The following is a 23,900-nucleotide window of genomic DNA, read 5'->3' on the forward strand; positions in this document are numbered from 1 at the left end:
TTGAGCCACAGCACCACTTCCAGCTTTTTTCTATGTATGTGGTACCGAGGAATTGAACCTGGGTCTTCGTGCATACTAGGCAAGCACTCTACCACCAGGCCAAACTCCCAGCCCTCCAGTTTTTTTTAAGTCAGTTTATTTTCTAGTCATTACTGTGTACATTTTAGTTTCTTCTTAGATTCAAGCCAGTAGTACTGTTCTATCTTGATAAAGAATAATTGAGAGCTAGCTCTTGAACAGTTGGTGGTCTACACTCATTTTTAAGACTAGCAAATTATCAAAACTTCCTATTTACTGAATTGCTATGACGATTTACTGTATGATTTTTTGTATCACAGAATAGATAGCTATCTTGAAATTAAGTCCTTTTAAATGTTCTATAGCCTTTCACATGTACTCATTTCATCAGATATTTTACTAAGATAGTCAACTTTTATTTTTCCCTTGATATTCTTTGCACCTGAAAGTCCTCCTAAATCAATGAAAAGCTACCATAGGAAACCTGAGTTTCTGATAGCAACATTTGTTATTTCTTTTAGAGTGGAAAAAAGATGCTGATAGCTACTTCCAGGAAGAGTTGCTCACTTAGATGTTAATTATTAAAACTAATTCTAACAGCTTACTGACCTATTTAAACAAGTAGGCTATATCAAAATAGGATAACTGAAAACAAGGAAAATATTGGTTCAGTTCTTTATATGAAAGATTTTTCATCTTGAAATGTAAGTATTGGGAAATTTTGGTGATCTGAAAAGTGCTGTGTAAATTTCAATTTTTCTAAATATTAATAGCTTGAAATATTTTATAGTAAAGGATTTTTCATTATTGTGCTCTACATTTGATTTTAGCTATTTGACAGCAAAGAATACTTTTCAAGATGAACTTTTTTATAAGTTTGAAAATATCTAGTTCATGAAATCATGAAATGGAGATAATTCCCATAATAATACCCAAACTTCTTATGACATTGAGGATCCTGCATCTGCCTTTTCTAATTTTGTCTTACGATATCACTCCATGCCTGGTTAGTGCTTAATTGTCTGATAGTAAATTAATTCACCTTGATGTGGCTATGATGAGGGCATAGCAGGGTCCTGGGAGGAAATCACCTCCGTGCCAACTTTGTAGTTAGACTTGGCCATTGCTGATCTCCTCCCCAAGCTGGTTGAGAGGAAGAAAGACAGACTTGGAGCACTGCCTGTTCCACACATGTCTTGCCAAATTCTCCACAGGCTTGGCTCCTCTCCATTTGCCCAGGCTGCACAGTCAAGACAAACGGGCACATCAGAAGTTGATGACACTCTTGTGCAAGTGTGATTTTACACGACCTTCCTTTTTCTTCACTCGGCTATCCACTCTTACTGAGAACTACTTATCTTTTACCTTTATCCTTGTACTTGAAGTGGCATTGACTGTTTACCATAGAATTTTGTGCAGGGCAGAAAATAAAGGAACAGTCCCTGCTATGCTATCCATATTTAATATTGCTTGTTAAGAGTAATAAGTAATTCCTTCTTTTCAGTGTATATGCTAATATCATAAAGTCAGCCTGCATGTAAATAAACTACTGAGTGGAAATCTCACTGTGTGTAAAATGTATTCCTGTTCTATTTTTCACTCTTGCAGCAACAGATGGGTGAGATGAAATTACAACTTGAAAATGTCATTAAGGAAAATGAAAGGTAAATCAGTTAGCTATTGGTTTCTTTGCTTTTCTGGTAGTGTTAGGTGGCTTTTGTATTTGATATGTATAGCCTACTTGGTCACAGTGTGGACTCTAGGGTCTGAGTTTTCTGTTTTGACTCCTGGCTCTAGTACATGTGACTGGACAAGTCATTAATACCTTTCTGCTTAATGTCCGTGTTTATGCATTAGAGATAACAGTACCTTTTTCATAGTACTGACTGTAAGGGAGAAAGCACTGGCAGGATTAGGCTACATAGTGAACACTAAAAGTACTGACAGGCATTAATGTGGTGCAGAATATATATATGCATCTTAGGAAGCATACTGGAGGAATGCAAACTTGACAACTTTCTATCCTCAGGTTACAAGCTGAGAATGTCACTGCTAATTCATGGTTCTCCAGTACTAGAGAGTTGTGTCTAAAATTATTCCCTTCGTTTTACTGTACCTGAAAACATGTTCTAAATATTTGAATTGTTTTAAAAGATTTAATTGTCCTAGTTTCAAAGGAAATATGTAGTATCAGTAGATCTCTTATAAGTGTTTTAGGCAGATGTGATTTGCTTTGTAGTTTATACCTCACAATGCATGGACTATAAATAATATTCCCTACTTTAAAAGTGTTTTCAATATTATATACTTTATGTTTATATCACTATAAATTAAAAGTCTTTTAGAGTTGTATCTCCTTGCTTGGCTGGGGTCTGTAGTTTAAATTTAAAATCTCTGTAATTTACTGCTAAGAATAAAGGCTTTCAGAATTATAGTCAAGTTTTTGTGAAGATATTTTTTTAAGAATATGTAATAATCTTGATTTCCTAACCAGCAACTATTTTATTCTCTTCTGCTTAACTAATAAAAATGTAAATGAATTTTGTGAAACACACGGGAGAAAACAACATAATACTATGGAGTGTAAGGCTCTATTTTTGTTGAAAGTGATAGCATTTAAATGATATCTGGATCACTTCTTTTAATTATCATGAAATAGCATGGAAATTGTATTGAATTAGGAGGTCAAGTCTCACATTTGCTAGCAAGGTACTCTATCACTTGGTCTGTTTCTTACACAGTTCACTGCTTTAGTTAATTTTCACTGGGTCTCCTACTTTCACAAAGTAGAAAAGGGACCTCCCACCAACCAATCTCTCCCAGATAGCCAGGATGCCGCACACATACCACCAACCTGCCTTGTTTATTGAGGTGAGAGTTCACTAACTGCCTTGAATTGTATGTGTAAGCCACTCTGCCCAGTTGTAATTTTACCTTTCTAAAACATTAAAACACTTTGTGTGACACTGTGATATAAATAAAAACAATCATTTTAATGGGTTTGAGATGGTTAATCTGCTTATAGCACAATATATCTACTGAAGACTAAGCATTTCTATTTTCAGTTTAAGTTCAGTCAAAACTTGTTTTGTATAGCTTGTTGCCAGTAATCCTAGCTACTCAGAATGCTAACACCTGAGAACTGGAAGCTGAGAGACAGCCCAAAATGACAAGTTATGAAAACATTTTTCAACCAAAAAAAAAAAAACAGCTATACATGGAGGCGTTGCTCAGGTGGTAGAATACCTTCCTTCTGTGAAGAAGAAAAAAAAAACACAAAAGCTCAGACCTAAAGTTTAAGCCCCATTATTAGCACAAAAACATGGGCAGGGGGTAAAAGGGGAGATGGGAAGAGAGAGGGAAAGAGAATGGTTTTGTGTAAAGAACTATTTTTAATTCAAAAGTTGTTTCAATTGACCCAAAAGAGGTGAGTCTAAATTCTTACGTTGACTGTTGCCAAGGTTACATGGCGAGCTAAAAGACGTGGTTGAAAAGCAATTGGAGGCCCTTCCCTTTGACACAGAGATGGGGAGGCAAGTGTGCACAGATGAGGAAGTGGTCAGCAGCCTTCAGGAACAGCTTCAGCTAGCCAGTCAGGTAGGTGTGACTTCCCAAGTCACGTACTGACTCAGTCATGCTTTCTCACAATGTAAGAGAAGGATAGAGTGTAACTAACTTGGCACCACTTGTTGATTTTTGGTGAGAAGAATTGTAACAAGGAGGGCTAGGAGTGTGGCTAGTGATAGAGTGCTTGCCTAGCATGCCTGAAGCCCTGGGTCCTTAGTACCACATACACAGAAAAAGCCAGAAGTGGTATTATTGCCTAAGTGGTAGAGCGCTAGCCTTGAAAAAGCTTAAGGACAGTGCCCAGGCCCTCTGAGTTCAAGCCCCAGGGCTGGCAAAAAAAAAAAAAAAAAAAAAAAGTAACAAGGGGCAGATGTATAGTTCAGTTGGTAGAGTGTCAGGTACAGAGTTTTAGTCCCACTTTCAAAAAAGAATTCTAACAAAACCTGTGATAAATATTTGGTATAGTCGGCAAATAACTTTTGTTGTATGTGTGCCTGTCTTAAGGCTTGAGTGCAAAGCCCGAGTTCTACTTCTGGCTTTTTTGGTGGTTAATTGGAGGTAAGAATCTCATGGACTTACCTCTCTGAGTTGACTTCAAACTCTGGTCCAAAAATTTCAGCTTTCTTAATACCTAGGGTTACAGATGTCAGTCACCAGCACTCAGTGGCAAATATTTTTTAAATCAAATCATAAAGCTTTTACATGATTTGGGGGTCCTCTAAGAATATTTTAATGTCAAGCTTTAAAAAAAAATCAAGAACCTTATTCCTTAAACATACATTTTGCATTTTTTGTGTTTTCTCCTAATATTTCAGTTTTCAAAGTTTCTAAAGTTTTGCATCTAAATTTATACTTTTTCTGTTTTTCCTTATAATGATTGAAATATTAGATAAATCGTCTTTCTTCCTCATTTGTAATTTTATATCCATGTATTTATATGACATATATGATTAAAATTTTTTTCTATTATTTAGCTATGTGACTGACGAATGTATATAAGTTTCCTCAGTTATAAATAGGTCTTTGAAATGTTTATGATTTTTTTTTTTTTTTGCCAGTCCTGGGCTTGAGCTCAGGGCCTGAGCACTGTCCTTGGACTTTCTCAAGGCTAGAGCTCTACCACTTGAGCCTCAGCACCACTTCCGGCTTTTTTCTATATATGTGGTACCAAGGAATCGAACCCGGGTCTTCATGCATGCTAGGCAAGCACTCTACCACTAGGCCAAACTCCTGGCCCCATGATTTTTATTTTTGACTATAAAAATAGTTATGGCTTTATTCCTTGGGAATTTGGCTTTGGAATTCTTTTTTTTTTTTTTGCCAGTCCTGGGCTTGAGCTCAGGGCCTGAGCACTGTCCTTGGACTTTCTCAAGGCTAGAGCTCTACCACTTGAGCCTCAGCACCACTTCTGGCTTTTTTCTATATATGTGGTACCGAGGAATCGAACCCGGGTCTTCATGCATGCTCGCAAGCACTTTAACCACTAGGCCAAACTCCCGGCCCCGGCTTTGGAATTCTTATGAAGGTGGTATTAGATAAATCAGTAAGGATATATTTATTTTCATAAGAAATATACATCTAACATTGAATTTTTTATAATGTGTATGTCAGGAATTTAAAAATTAGGTAAATTATGAGGAAAGCATGTTCTTTTTAAATATTAAAAATGTTAAGAAACAATAAAACCACAATGTCAAATATTATTTTTACTTATTATTTCCAATACCTATTTTTGTGCTAATATATTTGTACAGGTTCAAGAAACACCTAGTGTGATTTTGATTACAACATCAAAGAGATCTGTGTCATACATTGAAAACTAAGCTATATAAATTTAAAGTTGACTATTGATAGAAGCATAGCTGGCTGTCCACATTTGTGGATTCCACATTTGTGGATTAAAGAACTGTGTATCAAAAACATATGAACCAGGCAATAGTGGCTCACATCTGTAATCCCCATCTACTCAGGAGGCTGAGAGCTGAGGATCATAGTTCAAAGCCAATCCGGATAGGAAAGTCTGTGAGACTCTTATCTCCAGTTAACCACCAGAAGACCTGAAGTGTGGCACTGTAATTCAAAGTAATAGATCACTAGCCTTGAGCAAAAGAGCCTGAAGACAGCCCCTAAGCCCTGCAGTATACAAAAACAAAAACCAGTGTATATGTGTGTGTGGATGTAGATATAGATTTATTGAATCTACTTGGACAATATGCAGATTATTACCATTCCCTAAACAATACGGTGTGTACAGTGTTCACATAGGATTTACATTGTATTTAGTCTTATGAGTAATGTATAGTTGCGTGATGTATACAGCAGCACATGGGTAGGCAAGGTACAAATATACTTCCACTGCCTAAGGTACTTGGATATCTGTAGCCTCTGGTGTCCTGGAGGGGAGGAAGTGGAGCAGGAGCATACCGGGGCCCCCATGATGACTGAGGCCAGCCGTTTGGCCGGTGAATGTCTTCCTTCATTGCTCATGCAGTTATTTGGTCTCTGGACAAGCACTGTGCTTAGAACGTCAAATGGAAAAGTTGGTTCTTTTTAGAGCACACAGGCACTTAGGAAAGTACAGATGTGATAGGGCTGAGATCAAGTGTCTGCATTTCTGTCTCTCTCAAGATCTGGTGGACTTTCTCATAGTAATTATATTAAAAATCTTTCCTAATTCACTTAACATGATGATGAGCCTGTGTCTTAGTTAATAAACTTACCAGTATTTTTGACTTTGTCATCATTGCCCTACAACAAAACCAGAAAATAAGAATTAAAATTGCATGCAAAAGGTACATAGAGTAAAATTTGCAAATTCTCCTTAGGAAGTATCAACGAAAAGATATGATGTAAATACACACTATTAGAATTCCACCCACCTTTTTTTTTAAAGTTTTGGTAAAAGAAAAAGTAATTATGAGCCAAGTGTTGGTGCCTCATGACTGTGATCTTAGCTACTGAGGAGGCTGAGATCTGAGGATTGTGTTTGAAGCCAACCTGGACAGGAAGGTTTATGAGACTCTTATCTCCAATTAACCGCTAGAAAATCAGAAGTGGAGCTGTCGCTCAAATGGTAGAGTGCTAGCCTTGAGCTGAAGAATTTAGGGCCAGTGTCCAGGCCCTGAGTTCAAGCCCCATAACTGACCAAAAAGTAAAAAAAAAAAAAAAATTACAAAACTGCCTCACTCATACTTACAAAAATTCATACACATACACATTTATGGCAATTGTTATAGCTACATAGCAGCAATGCTTCTTGTCAGGTACTGAAGTTAAAGTAGTTCTTATTTTCTTCTCTTACTTTATTTTTTTTCTAACTTCCTGCAGTAATTTGAAATCAAGGGGAAAAAGTGTGTGTTTCCTGGGGATACTTTTTTCAGCCATTTCTGAGGCTAACAGTTTTTTTGTGGAACAAGTAGAGTGAATTCTATTCCATATCTCTGATAAAGCTTGTAAATTTGGGCATGGAATCTGTCTTAAGGTGGTTTCTTTAGGCTTATTCTCTAAATTGTTAGTACAATTGCAGATCATCAGGGATGTTCTAACTACCACAGTCACAGAAGGGACAGGTTACTTGTGGATGGGATGAACTGGGTATGTGATGGGCCCTGTACATCAGTATCAGCTAACAGTGTCGTAACCATGTCATTTCTGTAAGGATGCTCCATGATTGTCACACAAAGAGAAAGTGCCTAAAGGTATTTCTCAGAACCTGTTGCCACCATTAAACCAGCTGACTTTCACCAGGTTGTTTTTACTTTGTAATTTCACAATAATTCAAGCAGGTTAATAACTCAGTGAGTCATCCTGTTTTGTTTCACAGGAAAAGGCTTGTGTTCTGGGACTGTGGCAGGCTGCCTTACAGGAGCTAAACATGCTGCAGGAGCATCACCGGGAATGTGTGACCAAGGCCCAGATGTGTGCAGGTGAAAGCCAGAGACAACAGGTAAGCCTGCATTCAGTGATTCTCCTTCATAGCAGTAAGAATTGCATTCTAAAAAATGAAAAAGATACTTCAGAGAGAAGTGTCCAATGAATTTTTTTTCATCAGTATTAGGGCTTGAACTCAGGGCCTAACATTTGCTTGGCTTGTCCATTACTGGTGCTCTACCACTTGAGCCAGTCCTCCAGCCTACTTTTTTGGTGTTTAGTTAGAAATGGCGTCTTTCTGCCCAGTCTGACCTTGAACTGTGATCCTTCAGATTTTAGCCTCTTGAGTAACAATGTTATAGGCATGAGATATTGGCACCGAATTGCTTGGAGGTGTTTATTTTAATTTTGCTTTTCCTTTTCTCTCTTTTCTTTTTCAGCCCTGCATTTGCTTGCTTGTTCAGCTAGTGTTCTACCACTTGAGCCATGGCTCCAATCTATACCATGTTTTTTGTTATTAAAAATAAATAGATGTCTTAAACAGATAATTAAAGCATTGCCACAGAGCACATTTTGTTTATAATATGACTGGCAATGAAAGCTGTGTGTGTGTGTGTGTGTGTGTGTGTGTGTGTGTGTGTGTGTGTGTGTGTGTGTGTGTGTGTGTGTGTGTGTGTGAGAGATGGGGCTTGAATTCGCCTGGGAGCTGTCCCTGAGCGCTTCAGTTCAAGGCTAACACCTTACCCTTGAGCCAAGCCCCACTTCCCATTTTCTAGAGGTTAATTGGAGATAAGAGTCTTAGGTCATAAGGGAAAGTTCTTGGGGATAGTTCTCCACTTCCTTTCCATAAAGGAAACTGTCTCTTATCCCAAGTCCATCTCAAACAGGAAGTACTTTCCACTCCAATAAATAAAATACATTGAAAAGTCCAAATATGTAAGCATTTCTTCCAGCAACAATATGTCTAAATGTCAAAAATCTGCAAAATATCTGTTTTTTGATCTCACAAAAAATTAGATGTTAATACTTTGAGAAAATCCTTTCTCTGAGATTATAAAATGCATTTTCATTTTCTTCAAATCAGAAGAGGTTGGGTATTATTCCCCAAAATCTATCTATTTAGTTATTTGTACAATAAAATAAAAGCATTATGCAAATGGATGTAAATGAACAACAACAAAAAAGTCTCAGCCTGATTTCCTATTGTCTTGAAACAAAATTGTTTATCAAGCTTTGTCTAGCCAAAAAACTGGCTCAATAGTGACAGCACTATGTGAAGTAAAAAATGTTTACATGCTTTAAAAGTAGGCTGTTATTAAAACAGATGACATAAATTAATTACAGTAAAAGCTTTTCTGTAGCTTGAGACCTTAGTGGCCAGCCACAGAAGGCTTCTTTTCTTTCCAAGGAGACATTGACATCCTCTTCCCACCTGGTTTTTACTTTATATTTGTATTAGCGGCAGTTCCTGTACTTCATAAGGCTCCCCATTCTATTAATAAATGTTTTTATTCTTCCATTGGTTCTTTTGCTACTAAAAGCCTTGATTAATATAGACTAATTCCAATTCTGGCCCTTTTTCTGTGTATCTTGAGAAGCAGCTATTCTGATAATTGGATGATTATAACTCAGATTCCAGTTGACACAATACTATTATTCTCCTTGTGGTTGAGAATTATTACCTCAGGAAGTCAGAAAAGTACTTCTCTGATGCTTTGTTTTTTTTAATATACGCCCCTGCTCAAAACAATTCACATATGATGTAGTGTATGGAAATTCTGCCCGAGATATTCCTGGGTGGGCACAGTAGTGCGCATCTCTCATCCTGAGCTCCAGGAGAATCGCAGAGGCTTAGTACAGTCCTATGTGCTTTCCCTTCCAGTGACCATGGGAAGCATTGAGAGGACTGCAGTCAGAACCAGGCTGAGCAGAGAGTTTTACCTGAAAAACAACTAAAACCAGAAGGGGTTGGCATGAAATGGACCAAGCACAGGCCCTGAGTTCAATCCCTCTACCTCCAAAAAACAAAACACAATAGAACAAATAATTTGGTGTTCATTTTAATTAATTGTTTTTTAACTATAGATTGCAAGTGAAGTGCTACTAATTTACCTCTGTCCTCACTAGGATCAGCAGCTGACCCAAAACCTTCCTGCCGTTAAGAACATAGAAATGGTAAGTGGCAATACCATGAATTGTACTTATTTGCGTGAACTAGTGGCTGTCACTGCAAATATTGTGCTGACTTAAATCAGCAGCGGCAAAGTGTATGTGAAAGCACAGCAGGTAGGCAGTTCGGTCCTCATTATCTTCTTACATACTCAGTAACCCGACAGTCACAGTACCTTATAGAAAGTTGCTGACACATTTGCACGTCATCTCATCTCAAAGTCCTGTTGAGGTCCTTGCTAAGATATCCTAAGAGAAATGCAGAGCTTGAGCTCCTCAGCTGTAGAATACACACCTTTTCTTGTTTCATCTTGCACACATATACAGTAGTGTAAGTCTGTGTTTAATGAGTAAAACACTTATTTTTTGAACATGAAACTATAAGTAGTTAATTAGCCATCAGTACTAACACTAGTACATGTGAATTTCCCTATAATTTCTCAAAACATTGAATCAGCCCTCCCACTTCTGTTTACCTTTGATTCCCTCACTTTCCATTCTTTTACCATATAAAATTTTATGTATACTCATTGTGGAGTAATGCAGTTATGACAGTGCATACAGTCATTCTCTCATTCATTCTGAGTGACTCCGCTAATCCTTACTACTACCAAAACGTGTTTGTGTCATCAAAAGTAAAATTTCCAGTTTCCTTTGACTTTTTTTCTCTTCCCCTTAAAGATATATTTAAAAAAAAAACTAAAGTGCTTACCCATATTTTTGTTAATAGTATGAATTTCTAATCTCAATTTTTGGCAGTATATTAAAGTTTTAAAATAGTAAGGTACTGGAGAACAAAATGATTAAATGAGTGAACTACCAGATCTTTAATGTGTATGGCTTCTTCAGAAAGGACAGGGTTCCCAACTGCATATACCACAAGATACGGAACTCTTCTAGGCACACTGTCTTCCACACATTGCCATGTGTTCAGACACACCAACCTCCATTTGTTTCATTGTTTGTTTTGTTGTTTTGTTTTGTTTTGTCAGTTGTGGGGCTTGAACTTTGTGCTTGGGTGCTGTCCCTGAGCGCTTCAGCTCAAGGCTATCACTCTACCACTTGAACCCCAGTACCACTTCTGGTTTTCTGGTGGTTAATTTGAGAGTCTCACGGGCTGGTTTTGAACTGCAGTACTCAGATCTCAGTCTCCTGAGTAGCTAGGATTACAGGCATGAGCCACTGGCGCCTGACTTTTTTTTTTTTTTTTTTTAAATGTGCATGTGTTAAACTACCACTAACTGGAGGGAAGGTGGAAAAGTTGAGAATTCTAGCCTTCTGATCACATAATCCTTTCCTCCATGATCTCATCCTTTGGCATGTTTTGCCAGAGCAAAACATTCTCATTAGAATAGAAAAAGAAAACACTTCAAACTAAAGAGTTTTTTGTGTTTTTGTTTTTGTTTTTGTTTTTGTTTTTTTTTTGCCAGTCCTGGCCTTAAGCTCAGGGCCTGAGCACTGTCCTTGGACTTTCTCAAGGCTAGAGCTCTACCACTTGAGCTTCAGCACCACTTCCAGCTTTTTTTTTTTTTTTCTATGTATGTGGTACCGAGGAATCGAACCTGGGTCTTCGTGCATGCTAGGCAAGCACTCTATCACTAGGCCAAACTCCCGGCCCCAAACTAAAGGGTTTTAAAACTGCTTTGGAGCAGTTTTCAAGAAATGAGTAAATCATAACAAAACGATACCCAATATCGCACTCAGTAATTTTATTTATTTAACTTTCTTTGTGTGGCTTTTATCTGTCTAATGCCCAGTTTTGTATTCTTCTGAATGTGGTAATCTGTCTCTTAAATATCTTGTACTGTAAAGGTATATATCATTTTATCAAAATCCAAAAAGGAAATTGATAGTTCCACCTGAAAGTGAGGGGCCAGTAAGGTTGTTGAGGTCAAATACAAGCAGAATGAGATGACTCAGGCAGGATAAACTAGTGTGATAAAATTATAAAGTGAATGAAATTGGGAAAAGACTGAGAAAGCTGAGAGTTGTAAACATAGTCTGTTGGGATAGAAATACACTTGAAGTCAATATTATAAGTAAAGAGGTGACAGGACGATAGATGTGAAAGGAAAGGAGTGTGTCCTCAGGGTAGAAGTCAGAACCATCCTTTGTAGGGAAAAATCATTTCTTTAGAAAAGGAGTAGATGACTTTCTTTAGAAAAGGAGTGGATGGCTTCTATTCTCGCCCTTGTGCTATGTCTGCATACAGAGTGCCTTAGCAGGACTCAGCCTGCAAACATCCTATTCTGGTCTGCTCTGTTGAGTGGTCAGATAGAAAGCAATTCAATAACCCATTATCCTCCACACCAAGTAAACTGCAAATAATAATTGGGAAAGCATTTTCATCCTCTGTTTTCTCATTGAGGAAGACCTCTCTCTTTCCTCCCTTGCTTCTCTTTTTCCATCCCTTATCTTTTCTTTTTCTGGCCAGTGGCTCATACCTATAATCCTAGCTATTCAGGATCCTGAGATTTGAGGATCAGGGTTCAGAGCCAGCCTGGGCACAAAAGAAAGTGAGACTTATTTCCAATTAACCTCTAGAAAACAGGGAAGTGGAGCTTGGCTCAAGGGTAGGGCGGTAGCCTTGAGCTGAAGAGTTCATGGACAGTGCCTAGGCACTGTCCATAAAATAAATAAATAAATAAATTACTAGTACTTTTACTCTATCCAGTTTTAAAACTCTTAATCCATCCCATGAATGCTGAGATGTTTATTTTTTTATTCTTGTTGTGGATGAAGTTTATGGTTTTTAATTACATTTAATGTTCTGGCTTGCTTTTGAATTATTGTTATTGCTGTCTTCTATCTTGAGTGGTAGTGGGGGTAGTTTGCTGACTAAAAAGACCCATATCTGCCAGTATGCAACCTGCAATGTAGAAACACAGAAAATCTATGGAAAGGCAAAACAATAAAGTTAGAAATTTTGAAACTACCATGAGAAAACATAGAGATGGGGAGCTTTCCAAGAGCTGAGGAAATAAGACTAAGAATTTATAAAGTGGACCACAACAAATTAGAAAATTCTTACACCCTAAAGGAAATAATTACCAGAATGAAGAGACAATTACAGAGTGGAAGGGAATCTTTTGATAGGTACTAACTAGATAAAGATTAATGCTGAACACTCAATGAACAAATACAGCAATTAATAATTGGCCTACGAATTAAACATGCAGTTCTCAAAATAAGTACAAATGACCAATAAGTACGTGAAGAAATACTCAGCATTTTTAATAATAAAATACAAATTAAAACCACATCGAGGCCTGGACGAATGGATACTCAATAGAGTTCTATTTGGCCATAGAGAAATAAAAAATGCTATTTGCAGGAGCCTTGGGAGAACCAGAGGACATGCCATGGAAGGGGACCGGGGAATGAAGTGGGGCTAATAGAGGGGCGCATGGGATCAACTTACATTATATATTGTATAATTAAAGTATGCTAATAAAAACCAAACCCCTACAATAAATCAAGCAAATCAGCATGTCATGATAACCCATGACTATGTCCAGCACTTGGGAAGAATGGACGTGGAAGAGGACAAGGGGTCCCAGGCCAGCTCAGACTGTAGAAGGCCATGACCTTGTTTGAAAAGTAAGTCAACAACAAATCATGTTAAGTGAGGTAAGCCAGAGACACAAACAGCACATGTTTCCTCTCACATGCAGACGTTAGATCTAGAATACTCTGGAACATGATAAATGTATCGGGGAGTCCAGCTATCTACCCATGGTGAGACCAGGGGAGGCCACACTTAGAGGAGCACAGATACACCATGCATATGTGCCTCTGATCATCTAAAATATATTTATTGAAATGAATTCTAGGGAATGTTTTTTCTTCATTGCTGTTTTTGTTTTCTTTTTGTCTTTTTTGTTCATTTATCTGTCTTTGGGAGAATAAGGGGACAAAAAGTGAACAAATGTAGTAGTGCTACTCACCCAGTATTCACTGTGTTGAAAATGAACTATACAACTTGTCAGGGGGGCGGGGAGAGGGGAAGGAGAGAGAAAAACTAGGAGTGAGCTAGGGAAGGGGTTCATTGTCTAAAAAGAAGTGTACGGTTTGACATGTGAAACTTCAACCCTCTGTATATCACCTTTTCAATAATAATTTACATTAGCCCGTAAATGAAGTTTGATCCCCTTATGAAGTCTGAAAGTAGTATGGAGCATAGGCCTCAATTATTACTCCATTGAGCAAGCAGATTGAATTCTTTCTACACTAATTCCATCCATCAGGCTGTTCAATAACAACTTTCTGCCCAAGTATATGTGCAACAGATTAAATAGCCAAGAAACAAGTTAATGATATGTAGGTAGTTTGCAGAAAACAGATAGCAGAAGTTGTGAGAAATGGCCAGGGTTACATTTTTTTTTCTTCAAGAACAATCATAAGCATAAATCCTGCTTCATTTCCTTTGTACTTAGATGCCTTATAGCTACTCTTTTTTTTTTTTTTTTTTTTTTTTTTTGCCAGTCCTGGGCTTGAGCTCAGGGCCTGAGCACGTCCTTGGGCTTTCTCAAGGCTAGAGCTCTACCAGTTGAGCCTCAGCACCACTTCGAACTTTTTTCTATGTATGTGATACCGAGGAATCAAACCTAGGTCTTTGTGCATGCTAGGCAAGCACTCTACCATTAGGCCAAACTCCCAGCCCCAAGCTAATCTTAAAGTCAATTCTAATACCATGTTTGTTTTCTTACCACAGGCTAGTCAACACTTCCTGAAAGCAATAGTTGAACAAAATGTGGAAATCCAGCAGCTCCGAAAACAATTTAGGTATTTTCAAAAATAAATTTTGCTGTTTTTATATAGGGAAACAGATAATGCCATAATTTTTCAAATGGGCTTTTTTTCATTCTTTTAAGTTTCAGTCAGTGCTGTTTTGTATGTTTGATCTGAAACTAAGTGAGTCAGGAGGCAATTATATAATTGTAGGAGTGCATCATGATGGTAAAACCATTGTCTGGTGGTATGGAAGAGACATGCTGTACACAGCCATGCACTTTAGTACATATTCTCAGCAATCTTTGCAACTCAGCTATCAGTTCACACTCTCTACGCAAGCATAAATCTGAGAACCACTGAAAACCAGCTTTCTAGGCCACATTCATTCTCAGGGAGTTGTTTAGTTAGCTAGCAGAGGGGGGAAAGTCTTTGGTGTTTGGAGACACAAAAATATAAAATCTCCCTGCCAACAGGTTTGACCAAGACTTTCTTAAGATAGCTTTCCTTGCAGCTTTTAATGGCTGACTAGCAAGCTTCTGAGCCTGGTTCCCTCCTAGCCTTCATCTTAGTAGGCTCTCCAGAATGCATGTTGAGTGGGAAGGAAAGTTCACTCAGTCTGTAGACATTGGCCTAAAGGTTGAGTTGAAAGCAAATAAATTGAGACTGGTAAAGCAAATTGGGGTTTTCTGAAGTCCACAAGGTCTTAAATATTGAACTGGTCTTAAGCAACTTTGCCACAATATTTACTAACTGTGTTCCATAGCTTAACATTAAGCAGCAGCTCAGACTTGTATACATAAAGCTATGCTTGCTTTTCCTGCCATAGACTTGAAAAAGCATAAGGACAAACAGATGCCTCTTTTATGGAAAAGTGTGTTCCTTTCAAGTGTGACAGATTTTGAATGATGGGCATATTGACATTACCAGAATTTGAGTTTTAAGACGCTCTGTATCACCATGCCAAGAATAAATAAGAAACTCTTAAACACAAGTTTGAAATTACACTGGATCTTTCCTTGTCTTCCCTCTTTTCCTTCCTCATTTCCTTCCCCTTTTTTCCCTTATTCCCAGTTCCTCCCCCTCCCTCCCTCCCTCCCTCCCTCCCTTCCTTCCTCCCTTCCTCACTTCCTTCCTTCCTTCCTTCCTTCCTTCCTTCCTTCCTTCCTTCCTTCCTTCCTTCCTTCCTTCCTTCCTGATACTAGGGATTGAATTCAGTTTCATGCTTCTAGGCAAGTACTTTGTAATTTCAACTACATCCCTGGGTTGTTTGTTTTGTTTTTTTTTTTTTTTCACTTTTTCATATAGGATCTTGTGGTAACTTTACACTATGGAATCTACTATCTTACCTCTACTTCTTTAGTGGCTGGGACCACAGGCACGTTGTCACCATGCCTAGCCATCCTATTCTGGGCTTTCTCAACTTTCCAATTACATATGAACTGCTCAGAATAGTCATTTTGATGTTTTTCAGAAATCTTTCTGGTTTCTTCCTTTTTGCTTATAATTATTTCTCATAATGTTTACTGTTCTAAACTTGGAAAAATCATACTTTTACCAGGTCGGCTTCTTGGATTCAATTTATTTCAATTGAGTTTAACACTTAGTTGAATGGAGATTTTGTGTTATCTCTCCTTTGGTGCTTTTATCATTCTGTTATATTTATAGTTTCTTTTTTTCTTTTTCTTTTTCTTTTTTTTTTTTTTTGCCAGTCCTGGGCTTGAGCTCAGGGCCTGAGCGCTGTCCTTGGACTTTCTCAAGGCTAGAGCTCTGCCACTTTAGCCTCAGCACCACTTCCAGCTTTTTTCTATGTATGTGGTACTGAGGAATTGAACCCGGGTCTTTGTGCATGCTAGGCAAGCACTCTACCACTAGGCCAAACTCCCGGCCCCCTGTTATATTTATAATACATAGCAAGCTCATTTCTGGAAGTCATTATTTTTCATTTCAGATGTGCTCTCATTTCACATTCTCCACATTCTGTCCTTGGGGGAAGGATTTTTATTTGGGGATATATTTTTAGGACTAACTAGTGTTATGTTTATAAAGAGAGTAAGAGGAAGTATTAATGAATTTTAATTGGATACAATCCAACTACATTTTATGAGGCTATGGAAACACCGTAATGAAACCCCTCTGTACAAATAATATATAGCAATAAAAAGGAAAAAAATCCAACCTGCGTATGATGTGCCATGATACCGTCTAAAGTGTAATTTAATTTTTTCATCTCATATACACTTGTGGCTTCAGTGACCCTGTGATGGTGATGTCTAATGAAGCATTTTTAGTTTAGAGTTCTTTGTTTTTACCCATGAGACTCTTATCTCTACTAACCTACTCAGAAAAAAAGCTGTAAATAATGCTGTGGATCAAGTGGGTAGAGCACAAGCCTTGAGCAAAAAAGCTCAGAGTCAGTGCCTAGGCCTTGAGTTCAAGCCCCAGGGCAGGAATGAAGGAGAAGGGATGGGAAGAAAAGAGAAAGAAGGAGAATTCTTTTATCTTTCAGATTCATTTTTAGATATATGAGTATTGATTTTTTCTAATAAAACTAATTTTTCCTTTGTGGTTAATTTATCTTCTTTTTAGGCAATCCAAGTCAGATCTGAGAGTTGCAGCAGCAAAAGTGGAAGAGTTGACAACAGTAACGGAGCAGCTGCAGGGTCAGATTCATAAAAAGGTACTTTGTAGATTCAAGATTAATAAGCTGGGGGCCAGGAGCATAGCCTAGTGGTAGAGTACTCACCTAGCATGCACAAAGCCCTGAGTTCCATTCCTCCATACCACATAAACAGAAAAAGCCAGAAACAGCGTTATGACTCAAGTGGCAGAGCTCTGGCTTTGACCAAAAAGTGTCCAAAGACAATGCCCAGGCCTTGAATTCAAGTCCCAGGACTGGCAAAAAAAAAAAGATTAATAACGCTGAGGCTTCATGCTCCATGTACTTCACTGCTGACTCATTGGAGAAGTTAAAGAGATTATAATTATTTTTTTCCTGAATATAATAATGTGAAAGTATAGCAGCAATTATAATATTGAAAACAACTTACTCTTTGCATTCAGTTTAGCCTAATAAGAGAAAACACCAGGGATGGGAATATGCCTGAGTGGCAGAATGATTGCCTAGCATGCATGAAATCTTAGGTTCCATTCCTCCATACCACATAAACAGAAAAAGCCAGAAGTGGCTCAAGTAGTAGAGTGCTAGCCTTGAGCAAAAGAAGCTCAGGGACAGTTCCCTGTCCCTGAGTTCAAGCCCCAGGATTGGAAAGAAAAAAGAGAAAACGCTAGTCACTCTATATATTACTAGATAATAATATGATATACTATTATCTATTAATAATGATGTTAGTTTAGGGGAAGTTACTTGTTTGTTTTAAGTATCTTCAAGATAATGTACAAAGAAGTTTCAATTTAGCACTTTATAAGAATAATGTGTATTGACCAGTGTCGCCCTGTGTCATTTTCCCAGCTCATCTAACCTACCATCCCCTCAAGCACTTGGTCCCATGTCCTCATGTGCACATTGAATTCTCTGTACTCACCCACCTGTCCTCTTTCCATTCATCTGCTTTTAAGTCATAGTTGTTGGATTTCTGACTTGAAGCTGTGGCTTCAGAAAGCAGTTTGCATATGATTAGATCCAGAGGGTTCTAAAAAAGGGTTGGAATTTTAAAGAGGAAATTTTGAAAAGACACATGCACACAAATGAATCTGAACTTCCGAGTGTTTTCTTACAAACCCATGCCTAACTGAAGCATATCAGTATAATTAATTTGAAGCCCAGTGAAGAAACAAGCAGAGACCTGAGACAAACCAACTGTGGAAAAGATGTTTGATTTTTGCCATTGGGTACGTTCTAGAAGTGTATGCAAAGCTAGCAGAAAGAAAGAAAGAAAGAAAGAAAGAAAGAAAGAAAGAAAGAAAGAAAGAAAGAAAGAAAGAAAGAAAGAAAGAAAGAAAGAGAATCTATTATTTGAATGTCAGAAAGCAAACTCCCAGGGGGAAGCCTGCCCTGTGCCCAATCTGGATGACTTCAAGTCCAAGGCACAGCTGTTGCCTAGAGACTTGGTTGTTTAAAACACACGTGAAAGCAGCAGGCATTAGTCATGGGTGTCAGCTGTTGTACCCTACTGGGAAGCCAAAGCAAAATAATGCATAAGCAACAGTACCCACCAACAAAAATAGTGTTCAAAAAAATCAAGATTGAATCCAAAGTAACTCTAGTGTATTATCTGTAATTTCTATAGACAGGACATTTGATCTCCCTTTTGGGGCAGGGTTGAGGGACCCCATCAGCAGAAACCAATGCTTTAGACCTACTTGTTGGATTTAGCAGGCTTCAAATAGGCTATTATAAATACATTCAAGGAATTAAAAAATTCAAATTAGCATGAGTTCTCTGATGGAAAAGTTAATTTTGATTAAACTAGAAAAGTTTAAAGTAGAGGGGCCGGGAGTTTGGCCTAGTGGTTAAAGTGCTTGCCTAGCATGCATGAAGACCCGGGTTCGATTCCTTGGTACCACATACATAGAAAAAAGCCAGAAGTGGTGCTGAGGCTCAAGTGGTAGAGCTCTAGCCTTGAGAAAGTCCAAGGACAGGGCTCAGGCCCTGAGCTCAAGCCCAGGACTGGCAAAAAAAAAAAGTTTAAAGTAGAAATATTTTAAAACTAAAATAGATATTAAAAGAGCAACTGAAACTTTACTGGACAGATAATAAATAGATTGAAAAAGATGGAATAGCAAACTTCAAGATAGATCAATAGAAATTTTTAATAAGAAGCAGAGTTTGAAATATTAAAGAGCTCTAGGAGATAATGTCAACTAGTCCAACATAATTGAAATTGCAGAGAGGAAGGCAGTGGGGAATATCTAAAGAAAAAATGAACGTTTGCCGAATGTGGTAGGGAGAACATTAACGGATCTGCGAGTTCAGCGGTTGAATTCTAATTAATATGTACACAGAGCCACTTCCAGATACATCATGATTACTCTGTCAGCCAATTTTTTTTTTCCTCTTGGTCATGGGACTTGAACTCTGCGCCTAAGTGCTGTGCCTGAGTTCTTCAGCTCAAGGCTATCACCTTACCCCTTGAGCCACAGCGCCACTTCTGGTTTTCTGGTGGTTAATTGGAGATAAGAGTCTCAAGGTCTTTTTAGTGCCCAGGCTGACTTTGAACTGTGATCCTCGTATCTCAGCCTCCTGAGGAGCTAGGATTACATGCATGAGCCACGGTGCCCAGCTTTGTCAGCCAATTTTGAAGAAAAAACATCAGAAATACAGCAGCACAATAACCTGAGCCTGGAAACAATGAACAGTGAACAAATATATGCTGTAACAGCACTAAAAAGTACATAGAAATATACTGCTGCAAGGTTTCAGTGTGCTCTGAATTAATATTAACTTGTAAATAGGGATAAATTACAGATTATGTTATCTGTTTGGTGTTCATACACACCAAATTATTTCAGAGAGATGCTGTTAAAAAGCAATGGATAGCCAGGCACGATGGCTCAAGCCTGTAATCCTAGCTATTCTCTGGAGGCTGAGCTCTGAGGATTAAGGTTCAAAGCCAGCCTGGGCACAAAAGACACAAAAGGACCTGAGACTCTCATCTCCAATTAATCTCTATATTATCCTCTAGAAACTGGGAAGTGGGCCTTGGCTCAAGGATAGGGTGGTAGCCTGGAGCTGAAGAACTCAAGGACAACACCCAGGCCCAAGGATAGGACCATAACCTCGAGCTGAAGAGCTCAGGGACAGCACCCAGTCCAAGTTCAAGCCCTATGACCCCCCCCCCCCACACACACACACCAAGCAGTGGATAAATTAAAATAAGAATAGCATAAATTAGTACAAAAGAAGACAGGAAAGACAGATAAAATGTTTTCTAGAAGGACAATTCGAATAAAATCTATTAATGTTTCAAAGATACTTTGATAATGAGAAGTAATTAACACTGTTAAGAGAGCATTTTCTAAAGGTAGATTTGCACTAGGAGTGATTTGAAATGTTGGTAGAATTCTGCACCATATCACTATTTTGAATGTCCAATATGATACCGATGGTGAAGGTCTCTCCTCTTGTTCATTATGTGTGTTTTGTACCACTTCTACGAGCGTACGTATTAGAATTCTAACAGCAAACCACAGAATTGTGTATTAGATCTTCACATACTTCAAAAATAAAAAATAGTTTATATTTTCTCTGTTTTCTAGGAGGAGCATATGGTTTCTGCCCAAGAAAGAGAAGAAGCATCAGAAAGATTCTCACAGCAACTACAGTCTAACATTAAAATATTAGAATCAAAGTAAGTTGGTAGATACTTCTAACTTGATCTGTAGTCTTCAGAATATATGAGGTCACTCCCATCAGACTGGGGAAAGACTTGTCAATACTTGTTTGATTTTAGTCTTGAAACTCCTTAAATTCATACTCAAACCCTGGTGATTCCTGTTGATGATTCCTGGCTGCTGAGGAAGTTGGGATCTTGAAACCAGCTATGCAGAAAAGTCTGAGAGAGACTTCATCTCCAGAACAATCAGTACTTGGGTCAAGTGGTTGAACACCAGCCAAACAAGCACAAGTCCCTGAATTCAAACTCTAGTACTGCCAGGAAGAATTGTGGATATATGTTATATGCTCTGTGTATTTGCCTATATTACAGTATGAGCATAGACAAAAATAGACATGCATTAATAATTTAGCTACAAGCTAGGAGAAGGCGTCCAACAAAAAAAGAAAATAATGAAAGGCCATATAATGTAAAGCAATCTTTAAAGGTTTGCTTTCTAATACTGCCTTAGCATAATTAATATCAGAATGAGTTCTCGTCTCTTCCCCACTGCTCTTCTTAGGATTTTTACAGAATCAAATACATGTGTATTGTTTTCTAAAATAGGTATGACAGAGGGTACTTTACTGAGGGTACTGCAAGATCAAAAGAGAAACACGTGTAAAATTTAATGGTGTAATACCATTTCCTGCTTACAAACAAAATTCTTGGGACATCCTTTCTCCTTCCATTTAAAACTATTAGACTTTCACAGTATGATTATTTCTAGGTTTTCCGTGACATCCCAAGAAGCCAAGGAGCTAAAAGCAGAAAAAGCATGTCTGGAAAGAGTGGCCAGAGAGCTACAAGCAAGATGCAGTGCCCTGGAAAAAGAGAACTATGCAGCTGCGGCAAGAGTCAGAGACAGCATGAAACTCCTAGATGAAGCTAACCTTAAAAGAGACCAGGTGCGTCTGTGAGCCTCTTATAGGTAGCAGGCTGGGTCACATGAGGGTGGTGTGCCTCTTTACAGATAGCATGCTGGGCTCTCTTCACATAGTATTGAAGTAAGGGAATTAATGCAGAATAAATACAAATTGCTACCTTCTCCATTGAATAAATGTGCATTTGTAGATAACATGACTTAATGAGATGTCAGTCCCCTGAAACATATTATTGATGGATTGATTGATTCATTCATTCATGTTTGTATCTTGTGGCTTAAATGTAGGGCCTAGACACTTTCCCTGAGCTGTTTTGCTAAGAGTTGGTCGTCTGCCACTTGTACTACTGCTCCATTTCTGGCTTTTAGGTAGTTATTGGAGATAAAAGTTTCACAGACTTTACTGCTCAGATTTCAACCTTCCGAGTAGCTAGGATTACAGGCGTAAACCCCTAGTCTTGCTGAAGACTAGTATTTAAATGTCAGACCTGTGTCCCCAATCTCAGTGTAATCTTCTGTGGCCTAGACTTCTGAAGTCTGTTACAGACTTACTCATTCTTATTTTCACTTCATCAACTATGTGGTTACTGTAATAAAGTAGCTTAACTGACAGTTAAGAGTTTAACTTGAAAAATTTGTTAGCTGGATTCTTCATGCATTCCTGTTCTGATTTCTGTGCTATTCTGTACTTTTGTCTTGTACTGCTTCAGTGTGAATAGTATATATCTTATAGAAGAAATAGTAGATAGATCTTTTTTAATGGCACTGAGTTTTTATCTGGAATTCACCGACTCCTTATTTACCCACATGTACTGAATACTTACTCTGCAGAATGCTAGGGAATATGAAAGGTGCAGTGGGAATGCAGTGTTTGTTTCTTTTTACCTTGTAAAGGATTTTCAAAGAAAGTTACTGAAAACAGGACATGCTATAAATTAGATAGCACAAAGCTGATGAAGAAAAAAGAAAAAGTTGGACATGATGGTGCACCTATAATCCAAGATTCATTTTAAAAGAGGGGGGAGGATGGAGGAGAATAATTTGAATAGTTTCAAATCGTATTTAGAAAAAGAGATAACAGAATATTTTTCCAGTGTAGTACCTAGATACAAATTTGTACAGTAACTTGAAAGGCAGATTATTTCAAAAGAGACTCCAGGGTTTTCTCTGTAGAGATTAGAAGAAAAATGTAAACATTAGCCAAAATAAATGTTGAAGAAAAAGAATACATTTTCAATTACAAGAGTAGATCAGGTTATGAGAAATAAGTACTATCCATGATTTATACAATATTTTAACTTCCACAAATTCAGAATAAAATATATATTCACTTTGCAAAAAGTAGGTGGGTTTTGACTTGTTGGCTTTACAAATAATATTGTGATGTTTGATTCTGAAGGCTCTGCTCAAGGACAAACAAAAAGAAGAAGAGATAGAGAAAATGAAAAAAACAATTTCTCAGTTGATACAAGATGGTGCCTTGAAGTCCAAGAAAGAAGTAAGTTTTTGTTTTTGTTTTTGTTTTTGTTTTTGTTTTTGTTTTGGAGGGAAGTCGGGGGGAGGAGCTTGGTTGGTCAAAGAGCTTGAACCCACACCTCTGTTACGTGACCCTCTGCCTTTCTGCTTGTCTGCTAGCTGCATATTCAATAAACCTTTACCAGCTTTTCTTCTTTTTAAAAAAAGAAATAGCCAGGCATTGGTGGTTTGCACCTGTAATCCTAGCTACTTAGAAGGCTGAGATCTGAGGATCAAGGTTCAAAACCAGCCAGGGCAGAAGTGTCCCTATTTACCCATTAGACTCTTATCTCCAAGTAACCATTCAGAAACAGGGAGTGGTGCTGTGGATCAAGGTAGTAGAGCACTAGCTAGTCTTTAGCAAAATTGCCCAGGGACAGTGCCCAGACCCTAAGTTCAAGCCCCACAAATGCTCCCCCCCAAAAAAAATTATTTTTATATGGTACTAGAAAATTCCCAAAGACTTTTGATCCTAGAAGTCATTTCCCACATCTTTACAATGCAAGCTCCATCCTGCACCCATTCTGACATGATATGTCTCATTCTTCAGAATATACTTCACATATAAAATGTGCTGTTTCCAAAGATGTTTAAGTAACTTAGAATAGTCTCCTTTAAAAGAAAAGAAATTTGTGTAGCCCCACTATGTAATGTGGTTCTGGAAAGGGTCTCTTGTAAAACCAAAGTGCCTTAGAAGTTTTTGCTGACATTTTTGCAGTATGATTTTGCAGTGCCCCTGCCAGTATGCTTTGCAGCAGTTCTACCTAGAACTGATGGAGGTTCTGCAGGCTCACGTCACTCCTTACAAGTAG

General features: G+C 38.0%; 1 protein-coding gene across 4 annotated transcripts in view; it reads left to right on the plus strand.

Moving 5' to 3' along the window:
• The window catches only part of Sclt1 (sodium channel and clathrin linker 1), a 58,055-nt gene that overhangs the window by 8,603 nt on the left and 25,552 nt on the right, over positions 1-23,900 (plus strand). For 2 of the 4 annotated variants that reach the window (XM_090356951.1, XM_090356952.1), the window contains 9 exons: positions 1,627-1,682; positions 3,480-3,615; positions 7,409-7,531; positions 9,583-9,630; positions 14,339-14,409; positions 16,945-17,035; positions 20,575-20,666; positions 21,421-21,598; positions 22,973-23,071. In XM_090356951.1, the coding sequence (XP_090213077.1) occupies positions 1,627-1,682; positions 3,480-3,615; positions 7,409-7,531; positions 9,583-9,630; positions 14,339-14,409; positions 16,945-17,035; positions 20,575-20,666; positions 21,421-21,598; positions 22,973-23,071 (894 nt within the window). Of the gene's footprint in view, positions 1-539; positions 723-1,626; positions 1,683-3,479; positions 3,616-7,408; positions 7,532-9,582; positions 9,631-14,338; positions 14,410-16,944; positions 17,036-20,574; positions 20,667-21,420; positions 21,599-22,972; positions 23,072-23,900 lie in introns of all 4 variants that reach the window. The other 2 variants (XM_090356953.1, XM_090356954.1) reach the window with 2 other exon arrangements.

This window comes from Megascapheus bottae, chromosome 23 (assembly GCF_031878675.1).
Source record: "Megascapheus bottae isolate mThoBot1 chromosome 23, mThoBot2.hap1, whole genome shotgun sequence".
Lineage (NCBI taxonomy): Eukaryota > Metazoa > Chordata > Mammalia > Rodentia > Geomyidae > Megascapheus > Megascapheus bottae.